The 19334-nt window shown below is 64.6% G+C and overlaps 1 protein-coding gene across 4 annotated transcripts in view; it reads left to right on the top strand.

Annotated features, from left to right (window-relative positions):
• Positions 1–1310: 1310 nt before the first annotated feature.
• Positions 1311–19334, top strand: part of ARAP1 (ArfGAP with RhoGAP domain, ankyrin repeat and PH domain 1) — a 39943-nt gene continuing 21919 nt past the window's right edge. For 2 of the 4 annotated variants that reach the window (XM_065678975.1, XM_065678973.1), the window contains exons 1-9: positions 3456–3573; positions 6865–7582; positions 12167–12324; positions 12900–12970; positions 13625–13722; positions 15438–15551; positions 17984–18053; positions 18516–18636; positions 18737–18930. In XM_065678975.1, the coding sequence (XP_065535047.1) occupies positions 6942–7582; positions 12167–12324; positions 12900–12970; positions 13625–13722; positions 15438–15551; positions 17984–18053; positions 18516–18636; positions 18737–18930 (1467 nt within the window). In that variant the 5' untranslated portion in view covers positions 3456–3573; positions 6865–6941. Of the gene's footprint in view, positions 1517–3455; positions 3574–6864; positions 7583–8721; positions 8901–12166; positions 12325–12899; positions 12971–13624; positions 13723–15437; positions 15552–17983; positions 18054–18515; positions 18637–18736; positions 18931–19334 lie in introns of those variants that run through there. The other 2 variants (XM_065678974.1, XM_065678976.1) reach the window with 2 other exon arrangements.

Raw genomic sequence — 19334 nt, 5'->3', positions numbered from 1 at the left:
AAGCAGGGCCCCCAGATCCATGGGGATGAGGCAGGGCAGTGGGTGCAATGGGGAGTGATGAAGACAAGGATGAGGATGGTGGGGAGGGCACCCCAAGAAGGCTTTGCAAGGGCCACCATTTGAAGGGGGGGTCCCCCCAATTGTGGGTCGCCCCCATTGTGGGCAGCTCAGCGGGGACCAGGGGTGGATCTGTCACACTGGGGTGATGGGTTTGGGGTGCAAAGCAGGGGTGGGGGTTGGGGTCTGCGAGGTTTTGGGGTACCTGAAGCCCTTGAGGTTGGGGTGTGAGAGCCTGGACATTGAGCTGGCCTCAACCACTGCTGAGGCTGAGCTTGGGGTGCTGGGGTGGTTCCGGGGTGCTGCAATGGGGTGCCCATGGTGTCTGTGCCCCCCTATCCTGCTCTGTGGGCTGCAGGGACCATGGTCCAGCCGGATCCATCCCCTGCTCCCCGGTGTCCCTGTGGCAGGGTGGGATGCGGGGGGCCCTTCACCCCCAAACCATCCCCCCGCATTACCCCAAATCCAAGGAGCCGGGGATGGGGGATGGGGTGGGGGGAGGGAACCCCCCCGAGGCTCCCAACAATGGGGTTTTTGTGTGCATCCCCTGGGAAAGTCCCGCGGGAATTCCCCCGCTCCCGTTGCCATGAGAGGGACCAAGCCCTATGGAAGCGGCTTGGAGCAGGGGCTTCGCTGGGACTGGGGGGCAACGGCGGCTCTGGGGGTGCAAATACACCGGGGGGGGGGGGGGGGGGGCTCTGGCCCCTCTTCATATGGTATGATTCAGCCCAGTGCTGCCCACCTCAACACCAGTATGCCCCAGCTTCCCCCAGCAAACTCCAGTTCACCCCAACCACATCCCAGCTCCCCCAGTATAACCCAGCTCAATTCCAGTATAGCCCAGTTCAACCCAGCACTCCCCATCTCTCCCCCAGCTGATCCCAGCACATCCCACCTCAATCTCTGCACTCCCCACCTCTTACCCAGTATATCCCGCTTCACTCCCAGCACTTTCCAGCTCGTTCCCAGTACCCTCAAGCTCATTCCCAGTACACCCCTGCTCCCCTCAGCACTCCCCATCTCGCCCAGCACTTCCCAGCTCATTCCCAGCTCCCCCATCCCCGCTCCGCTCCCTGCCGCAGCCCGTCCCCATCCCGTATCCCTGCGCTCACCGGGGCTCCATCACCCGGCGGGGGGGGATTGTTGAGGGCCAACCCCGGGGCTCCGGTGCCGGGATAAATCCCGGGGGAGCAGCGCCCGGAGGCCCTGGCACGGGGTTTGTTTTCCATTGGGAAACCCGGCTCCGCACGGCCCCGGGCACGGGCAGACAGCGCCGGGATCCCTGCCAGCGGCACCCATAGCACCCAGCGGCACCCATAGCACCCAGCGGCACCCAATAGCACCCAGCGCCTTCCTCCTCCTCCTCCTCCTCCCGGCCCCTGTGCCGCGGCCTCAGGAATTCCTCCGGCGTCACGGCTGCAGCGGGACAGCGGCCGCTTTGTCCTCCGGGAATGCCGAGGTTGGCTCCGTGTCGCTGCCGCCGCGTCCCGGGGCCATGGGGGGAATCCTGGGGGGGTCCCATCGCTTGGGGGGGGCGCTGCAGTGGGTGCAATGTGAGCAGAGGCTCTCACCCAGGCTGGGCGCTGCGGGGGGGTGTGTGTGTGTGTGTGCCGTGATCCCACCGGGATACCCCGGGATGCCGGCGCCGGGATCCAGCTCCTCCGGGAGCTGCCGGTTGTTTTCCATCCATGGCAGCGGCTCCGCGGCAGCCGGGACAGCAGGGGTGGGATATTCATGATCCCATTGGATTCCTGCACCGCTCCGTGCCCCACATCCCAAGTCCCCGTCCCCCCCCCCCCCCCAGCAGGTCCATCCAGCCCTCGGGAATGTTGCGCCGTCTCCCCGCGCACCAGGGGCTTTGGGTGCTGACGGGGTGGGTTAGGACACCCAATGGGGGGGCCGGGGTGGCACCGGACACCCCGAACCTGCTGCTGATGGGAGGCTGCACCCATCGAGCTGGGGCACCCATGGGTGCTAACGCAGCCCGAGGAGGAGGTTTGGGGGTCAGAGGGGGTGGCAAAGCCCCCCCCCCCCCACCTCGGCACTGAGGGACCCTCGGAGGTTGGGTTCAGTCCCAAGCGCTGGCACGGGGGGGCCGGGGACCGCTTCCTGACCTATTTTCCTTGCAGGAAGTGTGTCAGGAGCCGCGGGGCTCCGGCTGGATGCAGGGACAGGGGCAGCAGTTCTGGGTTTGTCCCTGTTTTTTGCTGCATTTGCCCATTTCTGGCCAGTTTTGCCCCGTTTCTGGTGGTGATGCCCCAGGAGGGGGCGCCGGGAGCTGCGGTTCGTGCTGCAACCCAGGGAGCGCTTCACCTTCCTGGGTTTTACTTCCAGGGGGAGAAGGGAAGCACGGGGAGGACCCTGGAGGAAGGAGGAACCCCCTCTGTTTGCTGCCCTGGGGCCTCCTCATGTTCCTGCTCAGCACCATCCTCATCACCTTCCTCCTGCGGCTGTTGGAGAAGGGGGAAGCGGGATGGGGGAGATGGATGGAGCAGCCTGAGGAGGACTTGGGGTGCTGGGTGAGGAGCTGCTGCGAGGGCTGGAGCAGCTCTGCCCTGGAGCCAGGCTGAGAGAGCTGGGCTGGGGCAGCCTGGACAAGAGAAGGCTCCTGAAGGGGAGACCTGAGAGCAGCTCCAGTGCCTAAAGGGGCTGCAGGGAACCTGGAGAGGGGCTTGGGACAAGGGCCTGTAGGGCCAGGCCAAGGGGAATGGCTTGAACCTGCCCGAGGGGAGGCTGAGCTGAGCTCTTAGGCAGAAGCTCTTCCCTGGGAGGGTGCTGAGGCGCTGGCACAGGGTGCCCAGAGAAGCTGTGGCTGCCCCATCCCTGGCAGTGCTCAAGGCCAGGTTGGACACAGGGGCTTGGAGCAAGCTGCTCCAGTGGAAGGGGTCCCTGCCCGGGGCAGGGGTTGGAGCTGGAGGAGCTTTGAGGTCCCTTCATCCCAACCCATTCCATGACTCTATGGAGCACCCCATGAACTGCCCATGGCCGGGGCAGGGATGGAGCTGTCTCATCTCCCAGTGTTCTCCCCTGCTGCCCTCCCTCCGTGGCCACCCCACGCTTCCATGCGCATCCACCCTCGGGCAGTTCCCACCGTGGCACCGCGGCTGGAGCAGGGTGTGGGAGCAGCAGAACAGCCCCAGCAGCCCTGGGCCACCATCGTGACTGCTTAAACACGAAGCCCTTTGAGATTGGGATCCCTGGCAGCAGGAGGAGGCTCTGGGGGAGCTTTTCCACCCCGGATCCCGATGACTCTGCAGGATGTAACTTGCTCCCTGGGTGCTGCAGGGGGTTGGGTGTTATTTGCATCGTGCCTTCACTCTGAGAACTTGAAAGCGAAACAGCTTCATCTTCCCGAGGTGAGCGCCCTGCGCTGCGGCGCGCAGGGGCTGCCTGGTTTCGGTGGGAGGCGTTTGGGTGCGATCCCGGGGCCCTGCTTCTGCTTTTGGGTGTTTTCTGTTTCACTGGGAGAGATGCGGAGCCTCCGATTCCCGGGGCTGGATGCAGCAGCGCCAGCAGGTGGGTGCTGGGCTCCTGGGCCAGGCTGGGATTGGGATGGGTTGGGATGAAGGGACCTTAAAGCTCCTCCAGTTCCAACCCCTGCCCCGGGCAGGGACCCCTTCCACTGGAGCAGCTTGCTCCAAGCCCCTGTGTCCAACCTGGCCTTGAGCACTGCAGGGATGGGGCAGCCACAGCTTCTCTGGGCACCCTGTGCCAGCGCCTCAGCACCCTCACACGGAAGAGCTTCTGCCTAAGAGCTCAGCTCAGTCTCCCCTCGGGCAGGTTCAAGCCATTCCCCTTGGCCTGGCCCTGCATCCCTTGTCCCAAGCCCCTCTCCAGCATCCTGCCTCCGCACTGGGAACACCGATCCCGGTGCCCGCTCCCCCCCGCCCCAGCATCCCGGGGACCCCCTCCCCGTCCCTCCTTTCCTCTCTTGCCGCAGCCCTGCCCCATCGCTCGGCCCCGGCTCCCTCCTGCCCCGCGGTGGCTGCGGTCGGTGCGGAGCCGGGCCCCGCGGCTTGCACCGGTTATTACAACACTGCCCCGGGCTCGCAGCCCCGTTGCAGCCTTCCGGCAGCTCCCATTGCCCCGGGGGGGGGTGCTGGGGTACGCTGGGGAGGTCCTTGGGTGGGCACAGGTCCCTCTGGAAGCATCCACATCACCGTGAGCCCCGGCACCGTCCCCTTCGTCCTCTCCAGTGGGTCTCCTCCATGAGCGAGCCCCATGCTTTGGGAAAGGGGAATTCCGGGTGCGAGCAGCGTTTGCCAGCGCTGGAGGAGGAATGAGGGTAGGAATCGGACCCATCGCGCGGCTGTGGAGCCCCTGCTGGGTTCCTGTGCTGGTTTCCCTCTGCCAGCACGGGTTTCCTTGGAGGGGTGAGCAGGGAAGGCCCCAGTTTGGCTGGATGGTGCTTGGGGACGGTGCTGCCCTGAGCCTGGGGGCTTCCAGAGCCCCCTGGTGCTGCCCTGACACTGATGCTCCAACCGACCCTAAAGCACCCGGCCCCGTGGTGCTGTGCTGGGTGCCAGGGCTGGTTCTTCACCCCAGTGGTGCTGGGCACAGCTCCGGCATGGGCTGGGGTCCCTGCTGAGGTGGCTGTGGAGGGCAGGACACGGCTGTTTCCCTGTTGAAATCCACCTTGGAAAGGGGGCCCGGGTGCAGGGTGTCCCTAAGGGTGGGCACGGGGATGCTGAGCACATCCCCGGTGCCGTGGTGGTGCTCAGCAGCCCAGGGTGATGCTCAGCTCTCTCATCCCAATCCCTTTGCTGAGCTGAAGGCATCTGGGTGGGGTTGGAGAGGACGGGGTGGATGTGACCCCCCCCCCCAGCAAACCACCAGCACCCCTGTGCGAGAGCTCAGCCCCTTGGTCCCACCTATGGGGACAATGGGGACCATCCCCATGTCCTCCATCCCCAGCATGGGGACACTGAGATGAGCACTGGGATGGGGGGGGGTCTGGCCCTGTCTGTTGCCACCCCAAGGTGTGTTTTGCCCCCCCCCCCCCCCCCCAGATCCACGCATCCCTGCCCCTCATCACACCACTCGTACAGCCCTTAAGGCTCTTACGGAACAACCCTGGCGGCATTCCCTGATCCCGGGCAGGAATGTGGTGGATAAGCACAGGGAGATTTGAGAGTTGAAAGGTGCGGCGTGGGGGGGGGGGGGGGGGGGGGGGAGGCGGGGCAGGGCTGGGGTGACTCCCCCATTCCCATCAGCCAACTGGGATAGGGCGTTTCTCCAGGTTGGTTTTGCTCCTGGGTTTTCCTCCTCTCTTGGATAGAGGCTAAATGGTACATTACGGGAGTTGGGAACGCGGCAGGATCCCGTTGGATCATTTCTGACGGTGAAGAGCTTGGCCCAGCCCTGGGGTTGCCATCACTGGAGGCAATGGGGATGCTCCATGGCTCTTCCCGGGAGGGGACACAGCCATAGGATACGGCTCCTGTAGGCAGCGGCCCAAGGGATGACAGCCCTGGATGTCCTGTGACACTGATGTCACCAGCGCTGTCACTCGCCTGGTTTGACGATGCATGAGTTGGGTTTGGAGGTGGGAGGCGGAAAGGGCTGGAATGTGGCTGCATCCCTGGGTTTGTGCAGCTTCAAGGCACTTCTCGCTCCTCGTTGGGTCTGATGGGACCGGTGGGGACGTGGGATTGGGTTGGTGCCGCTCTTGGGACATGTGGGTTTCAGGCCAATCCGCTGGGATGAGCCGGGGTATTTCAGGAAGAGGATGTGCCATTGGCTGCGGCAACTGAAACCGCAAGTGAGGGAAGTGCCTGAGTCAGAGGCAGCGTGACCCGCACGGGCCGGTGGCATGGGCAGCACCAGGAAGTGCTCGGGGTCCTATGGAGCAGCTCTGAAACGGCCAAAATCAGCTGGGTGATGGGGGCAGCCCTGGGCTGGGAGCTGGGATCCAGCCTGGAGACGAGAAGGCTCCTCAAGGGGAGACCTGAGAGCAGCTCCAGTGCCTAAAGGGGCTGCAGGAAAGCTGGAGAGGGGCTTGGGACAAGGGCCTGTAGGGCCAGGCCAAGGGGAATGGCTTGAACCTGCCCGAGGGGAGGTTTAAGCTCCGCTGAGGACCAGTGTGAAGCTTGTGCTGCTCCATTGGCGCTTGAGAGATACTTTGCAACCCATGGGTTTGATGGGGCTGGGGAGAGCATCCCATTGCCACAGTGCCTCCTCTCAGCATCCCATTGCCATGGAGGCTCCTCTCAGCATCCTGTTGCTGCACAGAGGCTCTGAGGTGCAGCTCCTGCACCCATCCATCTGTCCGTGTCTCTCTGTCCATGCTGGCTCACTCAGGCAAAAGCTGGGAGCAGGGAGAGCAGGAGCTGCCTCCCATCTACAGCAGCTCTGCAGCTCCTGATCCATCATCTCCGCTCCCTATCGATTATCCCTTAATCACCCGAGCATCCTCCGGGACACCACAGTTCCCAGTGGATTCTGCTGGCTGCTTCTTGCCATGGGGTCTGGCTGTTGGGGGGTGTGCAGCCACCCCACACCAGCCTGCCCATTGCATATGCTGGGACACCCCATGGCTTTGAGGGGTCTATGGTCACGCCACACCAACCCAGCCATTGCACATGGTGGGATGTTGAGGCCGGAGAGTGCACTGGGACCTCATAGTGCTGGTGCTGGTGGTGCTTATGGTGGTCTGTTGAGCCTCCGTGGGGATGACGCTGACATTTAGACACCTCACCCGGGACCTTCCAGCATTCCCAGATCCCTGCACCCCCCTCGGTCCCCTCCAAACCCAGGGGGTAACGTTAGCTCAGGACCGATCCTGACCCCTGTTGTCTCCATCCCTAGATCCTGATGCATCCTGAGCCTCGCCGCACGCAGGGGATGCTCTGAGCACCGCGGGGGCTCTGCCGCCGGCCCCCACCATGGAAGAGGAGGGGTCCCTGCCCGTGGCCGCCTGGTTGGCCGCCCTGCACCTCGAGCAGTACGCGGGCTGCTTCCAGCGGAGGGAGCTGCGGACGGTGCGGGACTGCCGGGCGCTGACGGAGCAGAGCCTGACCCAGCTCGGGGTGCGCCTGCCCGGCCACCGCCGCCGCATCCTGCTGGGGCTGCAGAAAGCCTTTGCTGAGGGGACCCCCGCCGGGGCCTCCGCCCCGAAGCCTGTGCCCATGAAGAGACACGTTTTCCGCATGAGCCCCGCGGCGGCGCCCGAGCATCCGGAGCATCCCCAGGAGCATCCCCAGGAGCATCCCCAGGAGCATCCCCAGGAGCATCCCGAGCCCCGCTGCCCGCTGATGGAGCTGGACCAGGGCACGGGCCTCACCCATCACCCCCCGCCCATCCCGCCCAGGGTCGGCTGCCGCCCCCCAGTCAAGTTCTCCGCATCGCTAAAGGGGGGCAGCCCCGAGCCCCCCCCCAGCGCCCCCCCAGCACCCAGAGGGGCCTCCCCACCGCCCGGCACCACGAAGGCCTCGCTGAGACCCCCCCTGCCGGCCAAGCGCCACCAGCTGGAAGCCAAGGGCCAGGCCCCCCCGGAGCTGCCCCCCAGGGCCGCGTCCCACAGGAGGTAAAGGGGGTGCGGGGGGGGTTGACACACAAGGGTGTGGGGAGCCGGGGGGGGGGCTGCTGTGGTGATGGGGGGACCGTTGGGTGCGGGCATGGGGTGATGGTGGGGGTTGGCCGGGGGGAGGCACCCCCCATCCCACAACACATCCCCCTCGGGTACCCCCCAACAGATCTCCTGGGGTGCCCCCATCACATACCCCTGGGGTACTGCCAAACCCCAGCCATCATTCCAGGGGTACCTCCAGCTCCAGCACATATCCCTGGGGTACCCCCCCCAGACCCCATCACATCTCCTGGGGTACCCCAAGCCCTAGCACATGTGGGGTACGCCCCTGCGCATCCCTTTGGGGTACCTGCCAGCATATCTGGGGTACCCAAACAGCGGTGGCTCCTCTTGCCCAGCGATGCCCTCTAGTGTCGCGCTGTCCCTGTTTGTGTGCTGGGGTCACCCCAGGGACACCCCACCTTTGCCCCATCCCCTCTTGGGGGACCCCATCATGGGGTGGGGGTTCCTGGCCTCCCTTTATCCCCCCCATCCCCAGGTCCGCGAGCAGCGCTGAGGCCCGAGGAACTCATCACACCCCGTGCGGGCAAGCAGCGAACCACAGCCGGGGGGGGGTTCGGGGTGGTGGGGGGGAAGCTGATGCGGCCGGATGAGCTGAGAGCAGGTCGGGGCTCATCCTGCCTCGTGTGCGCCCCCCGCCCGCTGCAGCATCCTCCAGCACCGAGGCTGCTGCTGCAGCAAAAGGAGCCCCCCAAAATGCTGTCCCCACCTTGCACCCCAAAACCCTGCCCTGCGGAGCTGGGGAGGGGGGGAACGGGGGTCTGATTATGAGGCGGGGAGAGGATCCTTTGGGTGCGAGCATCCTCCCTGTGTGAGGTGCGATGCGGTGGGAGAGACCCCGCAAAGTCCCCAAGGACCCCCCCGGGATGTGCGGCTGGGGTGGGGAGGGGGTCCCATAGCGGGGGGATGGCACCCATGGGTGAGCACACGCCCATCCCCACGGCCCCCCGGCTCCGATCGCTCCCCAAAGCCCGTCCCCATCCCTTCTGCACCGAGGTGGTCCCCGAGCCCCCCTCGGACCCGCTGCTGGCCCTGCCCTGTCCGGGAGCTCCGCGGTGCCAGCAGCGGTACCAGTGGCCCCGGGGCCACCAATGGCCACCAATGGCCCCCGCTGGCCGCAGCGGCCCCCGCCCGGCGCTGGCCGGGGCCGGTGCAGGAAGTTTCGGTGGCGCAGGAAGTGCCGGGGGGGTGACGAGAGCTCCGGTCCCGCCGCATCCCCGGACCGCGCCGCATCCGGGCCCCGGGGCTCTCGCAGGTACCGGGTCCCGCAGCCCCACGGTGGGTGCGGGATGCACGGAGGGGACCGGGGAGGGGTGCACAGGGAGCGACCCCGATCGCTGCCCTTGCATGGGTGGGAGGGAGGAGCCGCGTCCCTGGGGCGGCTCAGGAGGGGCTGCGGAGTAGGTCCCTGGGTGCCGCCGCCCCCTCGGGGCGCAGACAGAGGCTGGATGGGGCCCCCGGCGCCCTCGCCCCCGGCACGGACCCGGCCCACGGGGCTGGGTCCTTCCTGCTCCACTCCACGGTCTCGGGTGGGCGCTGCGGGCGCGGCGGGGACGTGCCCCATGTGAAGGGGGCAGGGACGTGTCCTCGGTGGGTGCCACAGAGCTCCCCCCATGGAATGGGGTGAACGGGGCAGAGAGCAGTGGGGTGGTGCTTGCCCCTGTTGGAGGGGATGCTCGCCCATGTTGGGGTGATGGTTGCCGCTTTTGGGGTGATGGTTGCCCCATGTTGGAAGTAATGGTTGTCCATGTAAGAGGTGATGGTTGCCCCTCTTGGAGGTGATGGTTGCCCCTGTTGGAGTGATGGTGATGGTTGCCCCTGCTGGAGGTGGTAGTTGCCCATGTTGGGGTGATGGTTGCCCCTGTTGGGGTGATGGTTGCCCATGTTGGAGGTAATGGTTGTCCATGTAAGAGGTGATGGTTGCCCCTGTTGGAGTGATGGTGATGGTTGCCCCTGCTGGAGGTGGTAGTTGCCCCTGTTGGGGTGATGGTTGCCCATGTTGGAGGTAATGGTTGCCCATGTAAGAGGTGATGGTTGCCCTTGTTTGAGGTGATGGTTGTCCCTGTTGGGGTGATGGTTGCCCATGTTGGAGGTAATGGTTGCCCATGTAAGAGGTGATGGTTGCCCCTGTTTGAGGTGATGGTTGCCCCTATTGGGGTGATGGTAATGGTTGCTCCTGCTGGAGGTGGTAGTTGCCCATGTTGGGGTGATGGTTGCCCATGTTGGAGGTAATGGTTGCCCATGTAAGAGGTGATGGTTGCCCCTGTTTGAGGTGATGGTTGCCCCTGTTGGGGTGATGGTAATGGTTGCTCCTGCTGGAGGTGGTAGTTGCCCATGTTGGGGTGATGGTTGCTGCTTTTGGGGTGATGGTTGCCCATGTTGGAGGTAATGGTTGTCCATGTAAGAGGTGATGGTTGCCCTTGTTTGAGGTGATGGTTGTCCCTGTTGGGGTGATGGTTGCCCATGTTGGAGGTAATGGTTGCCCATGTAAGAGGTGATGGTTGCCCCTGTTTGAGGTGATGGTTGCCCCTATTGGGGTGATGGTAATGGTTGCTCCTGCTGGAGGTGGTAGTTGCCCATGTTGGGGTGATGGTTGCCCATGTTGGAGGTAATGGTTGCCCATGTAAGAGGTGATGGTTGCCCCTGTTTGAGGTGATGGTTGCCCCTGTTGGGGTGATGGTAATGGTTACTCCTGCAGGAGGTGGTAGTTGCCCATGTTGGGGTGATGGTTGCCCCTGTTGGAGGTGATGGTTGCCCCTGTTGGAGTGATGGTGATGGTTGCCCCTGCTGGAGGTGATAGCTGCCCATGTTGGAGGGGATGCTTGCCCATGCTGGGGTGATGGTCACTGGATGTCCAGTGGTGCCACCTCCCATGGGGTGACCGCAGCCACCGCGTTCAACCCCGGGAGCTCCCCAGCACCCTCTGGCCGTGGCTGGATTTGATGTGTGGGTCCCAGGGGCAGCCCGCGGTGGGGTCGCAGTGCTGGGTGCTTGTGTCTGTGTCTACACCCCAGTAATGGGGTGATGCTGCCGGAGAGGACGCCCTGCCCCGTACCCTGCGCACGCTGTGGGTGCAGAGGAGCCCCCCAGCAGTGGGGATGGGGTTTGAACCCCGGGGGGGGGGGGTGTAGAAGGTCAGTGGGTGACATCCAGGAAGGTGACGGCTTCATGGCAGAGGCACATCCCTGTGAGCCCCGGGTTTGGCTTTGGGGTGCAGGGGTGACGGAGCCCCCCCAGCACCCATGGGGGGGACACGAGGGCAGCACCAACGTGGCCCTCAATGCGCAGACCCCATTGGGCTCTGTTGTCACCTCCTGTCCCTGTGTCCCTGCACCCTGGGTGCCCGCAGCCGCTGCCTGGGCTGTGTGGCCGCTCCGTGCCCGCATTCCCGGCCAGCATTCCCGAATGGATGCACGGCTGTGGCTGGTTCCCCCGGCGATGGCTGCCAGCGCTGCCCATTCCCGTCCTGCTCCCGGTGGGGACACGGCTCCTCCCAGGCACCCGCCGTGGGGCTGGGGCCCCCCATGGCACCCCAGGGACCAGCACAGGGCTGGGTGCTGACGGTGCTGGGCTGTGACGTGGCCATGGGTGCCCTGGGGCCGGTGTGGGGCGCGTAGGGGATGGGGATGGTGGCTTCAGCACCAGCGTGCCCAGGGCAGGGCTTGGGGCTGGATGCGCTTTGAGGTCCCTTCAACCCATCCCGTGCCGTGGTGGTTCCATGGTGGGGGGCTCGAGGTGGGTCTCTGCCTGCCTCCTCAGCCCCCTCCTTGCCTTCAGAGCTGGTCACTCGGGTCCCGTGCCCTTGTGTCTCCTCAGGAAGCTTCCTCTCCACTTCCTGCCCTAAATCCAGCTCCATAAATCCCGCGGTTTCGGTTGGGAAGCAGGAAGCGAGTGGAGAACAGGAGGCAGGAGCAGCCCATGGGCACGAGGAGGGGCCCTGCGGTCCCTCTGGGGCTCTCAAGCCAGGAGAGCCCCAAGGTTCCATGTCCAAGGGGGTTCTTGCTCCCCAGCACCTTGGCATCAAGCTCCCAGCTCCTTGATCCCATCTTCTTCCTGGGATCCCTGGTTCCGAGCCCACTGGAGGGCCCTGGGCAGGCAGGGAGCCCCCAGCCCCCCCCATCCTGCTTGGGGCACCCCGGATCCAGCTGGGGAAGCACCAGCGCCGCTGTTTAGGCTGCAGGAGAGCATCCAACCCGCTCCAGGATGTGGCCTTCGATGTGGCCTTGGTGGCTTCTGGTGTCCTTGGGGGGGGGCAGATGAGGCACCGGAGCCGCAGCCCCGGTGATGGGGAAGTGAAGGCTGGGGGCAGGAAGCTATTCCCAGGCTGGAAAAGCACCGGGATAACCCGAGGAAGGTGAAGTTTTCCATAGGAGGTCAATGGGACCCAGTCCATGGGCTCGGATCTGCTGGCGCTTGGGGAGCTGGAGGTGTTGGGGTCTTCTCGCCCCATCTCGTGATGCGCCGGGGTTGGGAAGGGGAGGTTTGGGCTGCTCCGAGCAGCGTTCGCTCCTCTCTCCATAGCCCCCCTGCCAAGGAGGGGGTCCCCATCGCCGAGAGACCCCCTGGAGTGCCCCCGTGCCCCCCGTCCCCACCGCTGCTCCTGCCCCGCTCCAAGCCCCCGGCGCCGCTGCCACCGGAGCCGCCCCCCAAGGCCACCGTCCCCTTCGTGCCCCAGTTCGGTGAGTACAGGGGGACCCTCGGCCCTTTCCCTGTCCCGGGTGATCCCTTGGGATGGGCCCATCCGGTGCCACCCGTCCCGTGGGTGCCGTGCTCCTGCTTGGTGGGTCCCTCCCTCCTCTGCCCCCTTCCGTCCCCTCGGGGATGGGGGTTCTCCAGGGATGCGGGGTCTGGGATGGGGTTTGGCTGCAGCATCTCCTGGAGGACAGCAGAGCTCTGGAAGCACCAGTTCCTGGAGCCCTCTGCTCTTCCCTGGGGGGTCACCATGTTCGAAGCAGCCCTGGTTTAACTGGGGTGATGCTGGGTGGGCAGGGGCACAAGAGCAGGGATGGTGCCGAAGTCCCATCCCGGTGGTGCCGTGGGGGTTGTGCCATTGCCACCAGCGGGACTTTGCCCTTCCCAGCTCTTCTCCAGGCTCCGGATAAAACCCCCGTTGTTGCCCTGGAGCCGGGGGTTGCCAAGGGCAGTGATGGGGAAGTGGCACCATCCAGCGCTGGCGCATCCCTGTGGAGGCTGGGATGGGCAGGGGGTGCAGGACCCCTTGCTCCATCCCAGCATCTTCCCTCTGCTCCTGCAGATGACTCGGACTATGAGGACTCGGCCTCAGAGGAGGAATTAACTGGAGCCGTGGGGGAGATGGCCGAGAAGGTTGGTCCTGGAGTCATGGAATGGGTTGGGATGAAGGGAGCTTAAAGCCCCTCCAGCCCCAACCCCTGCCCCGGGCAGGGACCCCTTCCACTGGAGCAGCTTGCTCCAAGCCCCTGCGTCCAACCTGGCCTTGAGCACTGCCAGGGATGGGGCAGCCACAGCTTCTCTGGGCACCCTGTGCCAGCGCCTCAGCACCCTCACAGGGAAGAGCTTCTGCCTAAGAGCTCAGCTCAGTCTCCCCTCGGGCAGGTTCAAGCCATTCCCCTTGGCCTGGCCCTACAGGCCCTTGTCCCAAGCCCCTCTCCAGGTTCCCTGCAGCCCCTTTAGGCACTGGAGCTGCTCTCAGGTCTCCCCTTCAGGAGCTCTATGGCCCCACCTCTCAGCCTGTCCCATCCCACCGGAGCAGGGTGACCGTTCCCTAAGGGACAAGCGGTGGTGCTGGGCTGCTCTGGAGGTGCTGGGGAGCACCCGTGCGTGTGCAGAGCAGGGGCCGTGCCCCGCTGAGCACCCGGAGCGGGCCCAGAGCATCCCCGCCGCTGCCTGCATCCTCCCCTCAGCCTCGCACCCCACTGGGCCCCGCGGCAGGGCTGGGGCTGCCCCGGCCCGAGCGCAGGCTCGGAGCATCGGGGTGTCCCCCCCCGTGTGTCCCCGCAGGAGGATGCTGAGCCCGGGGCGCCGCGGGCCCTGCGCGCCAACAGCCTCTTCAGTGAGGATGAGCTCAGCGAGGAGCAGGGAGACGCTGCGCCGGGCAGGTAGGGATGGCAGGGACACGTGTGTGTGTGTGATGGGACATGTGTGTGTGTGTGATGGAACATGTGTGTGTGTGTGTGTGTGATGGAACACGTGTGTGTGTGTGTGTGTGATGGAACACGTGTGTGTGTGTGGGATGGAACACGTGTGTGTGTGTGGGATGGAACATGTGTGTGTGTGTGATGGAACATGTGTGTGTGTGTGTGGTGGAACACGTGTGTGTGTGTGGGATGGAACATGTGTGTGTGTGTGTGTGATGGAACACGTGTGTGATGGAACGTGTGTGTGTGTGTGTGTGTTGGAACGTGTGTGCGTGTGTGTGTTGGAACATGTGTGTGTGTGTGATGGGACATATGTGTGTGTGTGGGGGTGGAACACGTGTGTGTGTGTGGGATGGGACACGTGTGTGTGTGTGGGGGGGATGGGGACACATGTATGTGCACTCACATGTGTGTACGTGTGTCTACATGTGTGTGTGTGTGCGTCTATAGGCAAGGTATTCACATGCCAGGGATGCTTGTACATGTGTGTGTGTGCGCATGCTTTGCATGCACGTGTGTGTGTGCATGTATGAAGAATGGATACGTGTGCGTGTGCTTGTACATACATGTACGCGTGTGCATGCACAGCTGGAGATACTTTGCACGCACACGTGTGTGTGCATGGATAGGCAAGGATGTGTGTGCCCGGGATGCTCGTGCATGCGTGTGTGTGCGTGTCAGCACAGGCAGAGAGCGCTGCTCCATGTGTGTGCATGCACAGGTCGGGGCTTCACGGGATGCGCACGCGTGTGCACGCGCGGTGCTCACGTAGGGGAGCACGCGTGTGCATGCGTGAGCAGGGAGCAGCTCTGCACCTATCCGGGGTTGGGGCTGTGGCCATGGGGATCCCCTTGTCCCCCATTCCCAGGGCTGGAATCTGGTCCCTCCTGTGCCAGGACCTGGGGGGCTCCCACCAATGGGACCCACTTAGGGGGACCCCACCAAGGAAACCCCCACTATGGGAGCCCCAGCAATGGGATCCCACCAGGGGACTCCCACCAAGGGGAACCCCATTAATGGGACCCCAACCAATGGGACCCCCACAATGGGACCCCCACCACTGGGACCCCCATTAATGGGACCCCCATTAATGGGACCTTCACCAATGGGGCCCCCATTAATGGGACTCCCACCAGTGGGACCCCCACCAATGGGACCTCCATTAATGGGACCCCAACCAATGGGACTCCCACCAGTGGGACCCCCACCAATGGGACCCCCATTAATGGGACCCCAACCAATGGGACTCCCACCAAAGGGACCCCCATTAATGGGACCCCAACCAATGGGACCCCCACCAAGGGGACCCCCACCAATGGGACCCCCAGAAGGCAACCCCACCAAAGAGACCCCCACCAATGGACTGAAGAGACCCCTAGGAGGGTCTGGGAGCCCCCTTCACCAAGAGGCCCCCAACAGTGAGACCCCCACCAAGGGACCCCATCAATGGAGTCCCACCAATGGGACCCCCACTATAGGACCCCCATCAATGGGCCCCACCGGGAAGACCCCCAGTGGTACCCCCCCGTCGCTGCTGCTGAGGCTGCCTCCTGCTCTGCCCGTGCCCCGGGGAAGGACAAGGGGAGGCCGCAGCGTGCGGGGGGGGGCTCACCCTCCCTGTCCCCACCCCCTGGCCCCTGTCAGCTCAAACCCCCCCCCCCGCCCCATGTCCGCAGCCCCAGCCCCAGCCTGCACCCAGCGCCCTCCTTCCCCAGCGGCACGGACATGGAGGGGCCCCCGCTGGCAGCCCCGCTCAGAGCGGGGTGGTTGGACAAGAACCCACCCCAGGGGTGAGTGATGGGATGGGATGGGGGGGGGGGGGGTGCGGGACCCATCCCTGCGCCCCGTGGGGGGGGGGGGGGGGGATGCAATTCCTCCCGCTCCATCCCTGATTTAACCCGATTTTAACCCAAAATGGGTTAAACCCATTTTGGGGTGGAAAAGGCTTGGTTGGAGTGGGTGCCACCAGTACTGAGCTGGGGCGATGGGGGGGGGGGGGAGGAGGGAAGGATGCAGTGAGCATCCCGCTGGATCATGCATGGGAATGAGCTGCCTTTGCTCTGGGGAGCCCTGGAATAGCAGCGGCCCCAAAAGCAGCGTGGGGGGGGATATGGGGGGGGTCCCTAGGGATGGTGCCTCCGGCCGTGAGCGCGGCAGCCGCGGGTGCTGGTGGCTGTGCCCGAGGGGTGCCGGCCCCAGCCCGGGGCTCAGGGCCTCGGTGCGCCCGGGGGCCGGGCAAGGGCTGGATGGGCAGGGAAGGGAGGAGCTGGGAGCACCGGGGGAGCAGCCGGGCCGTGGGGCGCAGGGGAGGCGTTCGTGCTGCTGCAGAGCTCCCGGCTGCAGGAGCGAACCCGTGGGTGCTGCTGGGGGTCTGTGTGCTCAGGGGCAAGCAAGAACGGGGAGCCCAGTGAGCCCAGGGAGCCCAGTGCACCCAGCGAGCACAGTGAGCCCAGTGAGCCCAGTGAGCGCAGTGAGCACAGGGAGCGCAGTGAGCACAGGGAGCCCAGTGCACCCAGTGGGCCCAGTGCACCCAGTGAGCACAGGGAGCACAGGGAGCCCAGTGAGCACAGGGAGCACAGTGAGCCCAGCGAGCCCAGCGAGCACAGTGCGCCCAGTGCGCCCAGTGAGCACAGGGAGCCCAGTGAGCGCAGGGAGCCCAGTGCACCCAGTGAGCCCAGTGGGCACAGGGAGCGCAGGGAGCCCAGTGAGTGCAGTGAGCACAGTCAGCACAGGGAGCCCAGTGAGCCCAGGGAGCGCAGTGCACCCGGTGAGCACAGTGAGCCCAGTGCACCCAGTGAGCCCAGTGAGCGTAGGGAGCCCAGTGAGCGCAGTGAACCCAGTGAGCCCAGTGTGCCCAGTGAGCGCAGTGAGCCCAGTGAGCCCAGTGCACCCAGTGCACCCAGCGAGCCCAGTGAGCCCAGTGCTCAGGGTGAGCGCAGGGTCATCCTCACTTCCATCCCATCAGGGAACCTGCTCAAAGAGCCCCTGCTCCAGCTGGGAGCAAAACCTAAACAGGAGATGGGAAGGGTGTTTGGGAGCTGCTGCACTGGGGCTGCAGCCTGAGGAGGAGGAGGAGGAGAAGGAGGAAGAGGAGGAGAAGGAGGAGGAGGAGGAGAAGGAGGAAGAGGAGGAGGAGGAAGCTCAGTCTGCTTGCAGCGGAGCTGTGGGGCTGCTGGGGAAGTGGAAGCATCGGGAAGTCCCTGGGAAGCTGCTGATGGGATCCTAGGGGAGGCAATGGGAGGAAAACCAGGCCCCCAGCCCCTCAGCATCTAAAAGCAATGGGAGGGGAGAGCAGGGCTGGGAGTGCCTGTGCCCTGTGGGACAGGGATGAGCAACCAGGGCAGAGCCGAGTGGTTCTGATCCCGGTTTTGATCCTGGTTTTGATCCTGGTTTTGATCCCATTTCTGATCCCAGTTTTGATCCCGGTTTTGATCCCGTTTCTGATCCTGGTTTTGATCCCATTTCTGATCCCAGTTTTGATCCCAGTTTTGATCCCATTTCTGATTCTGGTTTTGATCCCATTTCTGATCCCAGTTTTGATCCCATTTCTGATCCTGGTTTCGATCCCATTTCTGATCCCAGTTTTGATCCCAGTTTTGATCCCATTTCTGATCCCAGTTTTGATCCCATTTCTGATCCCGGTTTTGGTCCCGGTTCTGATCCCAGTGGCTGCTGCTGGTTCCAGAAGGGCCGAGCTCTGGTGTCACGTGTGGGGATGGCGAAACCCTTCCTGAGCAAACAAGCCCTTGAGCAGCAGCCCTGGGCTGTATCCCCATCCCGGCAGGGATTCCATGCAAGAGCCCTGCTGGGATGTGTCCCCTTGGATCCATCCCTGCCTGGGCTGTGGGTCCTGAGGGGTAAATTCAAACAGGGATTTGGGGGGCATCTTCGGGGCAGGGATGGGGACACGGTGCAGGATGGAGGGATGGGGATGGGGACATGGTGCAGGATGGAGGGATGGGGACATGGATCAAAACTGGGATCAAAGCCGGGATCAAAACCAGGATCAAGGGATCGGGATGGGGACACGGCCCAGGATCGATGCTGAGGTGCCCCAGGCTCTTGGCAACTGGGGCGTGAAGCCCATCGGAGTCACCCCAGTTCAAGGGCACTTGGTGCAGCCTGGGGATGGGGGGGGAGCAGGGAAGGGGCTGCCCTCCCTGCACCCTGTCCTTGGGTGCCCCATTGGGGGGCACCTGGGTCACCTCCACCTCCCTTCCAGGTCCTACATCTACCAGAGGCGCTGGGTGAAGCTGGATGCTGAGCACCTGCGCTATTTCGACAGTGAGAAGGTGGGTTGGGGTCTGGGGCTTGCGGGGAGGAGGTGGCAGAGGAGATGCCCCTGTGGGGCCGCATCCTGCTGGGGATGCCGGGGAGCAGCAGGGGGTGGGTGCTGGGGTGATGCTGCTGGCATGCAGGATGCTCGGGTTGCTCTCAGCACTGCGAGCCTGGCGTGGTCCCCATCCCATCATCCCAAGGCCACGGTGAGGCCGCCCCTTGGATCCTGTGCTCAGCTCTGGGCCCCTCACTGCAAGAGAGACATTGAGGGGCTGGAGCGGGGCCAGAGAAGGGAATGGAGCCGGTGCAGGGCCTGGAGCCCAAGTGTGATGGGGAACGGCTGAGGGACCTGGGGGGGGGTCAGATGGAGAAGAGAAGGCTCAGGGGGGACCTGATGGCTCCCTACAGCCACCTGAACTGACCGGTTCCGTGGCTCTCCGGTGCTGAGCAGTCTCTCCCGCTGTTCCCTGCTCCAGGACGCCTATTCCAAGCGCTTCATCCCCGTCTCCTCCATCTCCCGCATCACCAGCGTCGGGGACCAGAAGTTCGAGGTCGTCACCAACAACCGCAACTTCGTGTTCCGTGCCGAGAGCGATGGTGGGTTCCCGGCTCCACGCCTCCCTCCTGCGGCCCAAGGGAGGAGCTCGGGAGCTTCCCGGCCCCGGGCTTGGATCCTGACCCGTCCCCATCCCCGCAGCCGATCGCAACGAGTGGATCCGGAGCCTGCAGCAGGCGGCGGAGGAGCGGAGGAGGCCGTCGGTGTCCCCAGGCTCCAGTGGTGCCCCCGCCGAGCTGCCCGACAGGAGCGGCTTCCTGGAGCTGCGCGGCTTCAAGCACAAGCTCTTCGTGGTGGTGGCCGGGGACAAAGTTCTCCTCTACAAGAACGCTGAGGTGGGTGGTGGGGAGGAGGTGACACCATCGGCACCGCAGGGATGCTCTGAGGCGGACCCTTCCCTTTGGACCCACACCCTGAGCAGTGGATGAGGTGACACCATGGGGCACCCCAGTGATGCTCTAAGGGGGACCGTTCCCTTTGCCCCCACATCCCGAGCAGTGGATGAGGTGACACCGTGGGGCACAATGATGCTTTAATGGGGATCCCTTCACTTTGCCCCCACATCCCGAGCAGTGGATGAGGTGACACCGTGGGGCACCCCAGTGATGCTCTAAGGGGGACCGTTCCCTTTGCCCCCACATCCCGAGCAGTGGATGAGGTGACACCGTGGGGCACAATGATGCTTTAATGGGGATCCCTTCACTTTGCCCCCACATCCCGAGCAGTGGATGAGGTGACA

Source organism: Lathamus discolor, chromosome 4, assembly GCF_037157495.1.
Source record: "Lathamus discolor isolate bLatDis1 chromosome 4, bLatDis1.hap1, whole genome shotgun sequence".
Classification (NCBI taxonomy): Eukaryota; Metazoa; Chordata; class Aves; order Psittaciformes; family Psittacidae; genus Lathamus; species Lathamus discolor.
Note: the sequence above shows the minus strand (reverse complement) of the source record. Positions and strands in the feature narration are given on the sequence as shown.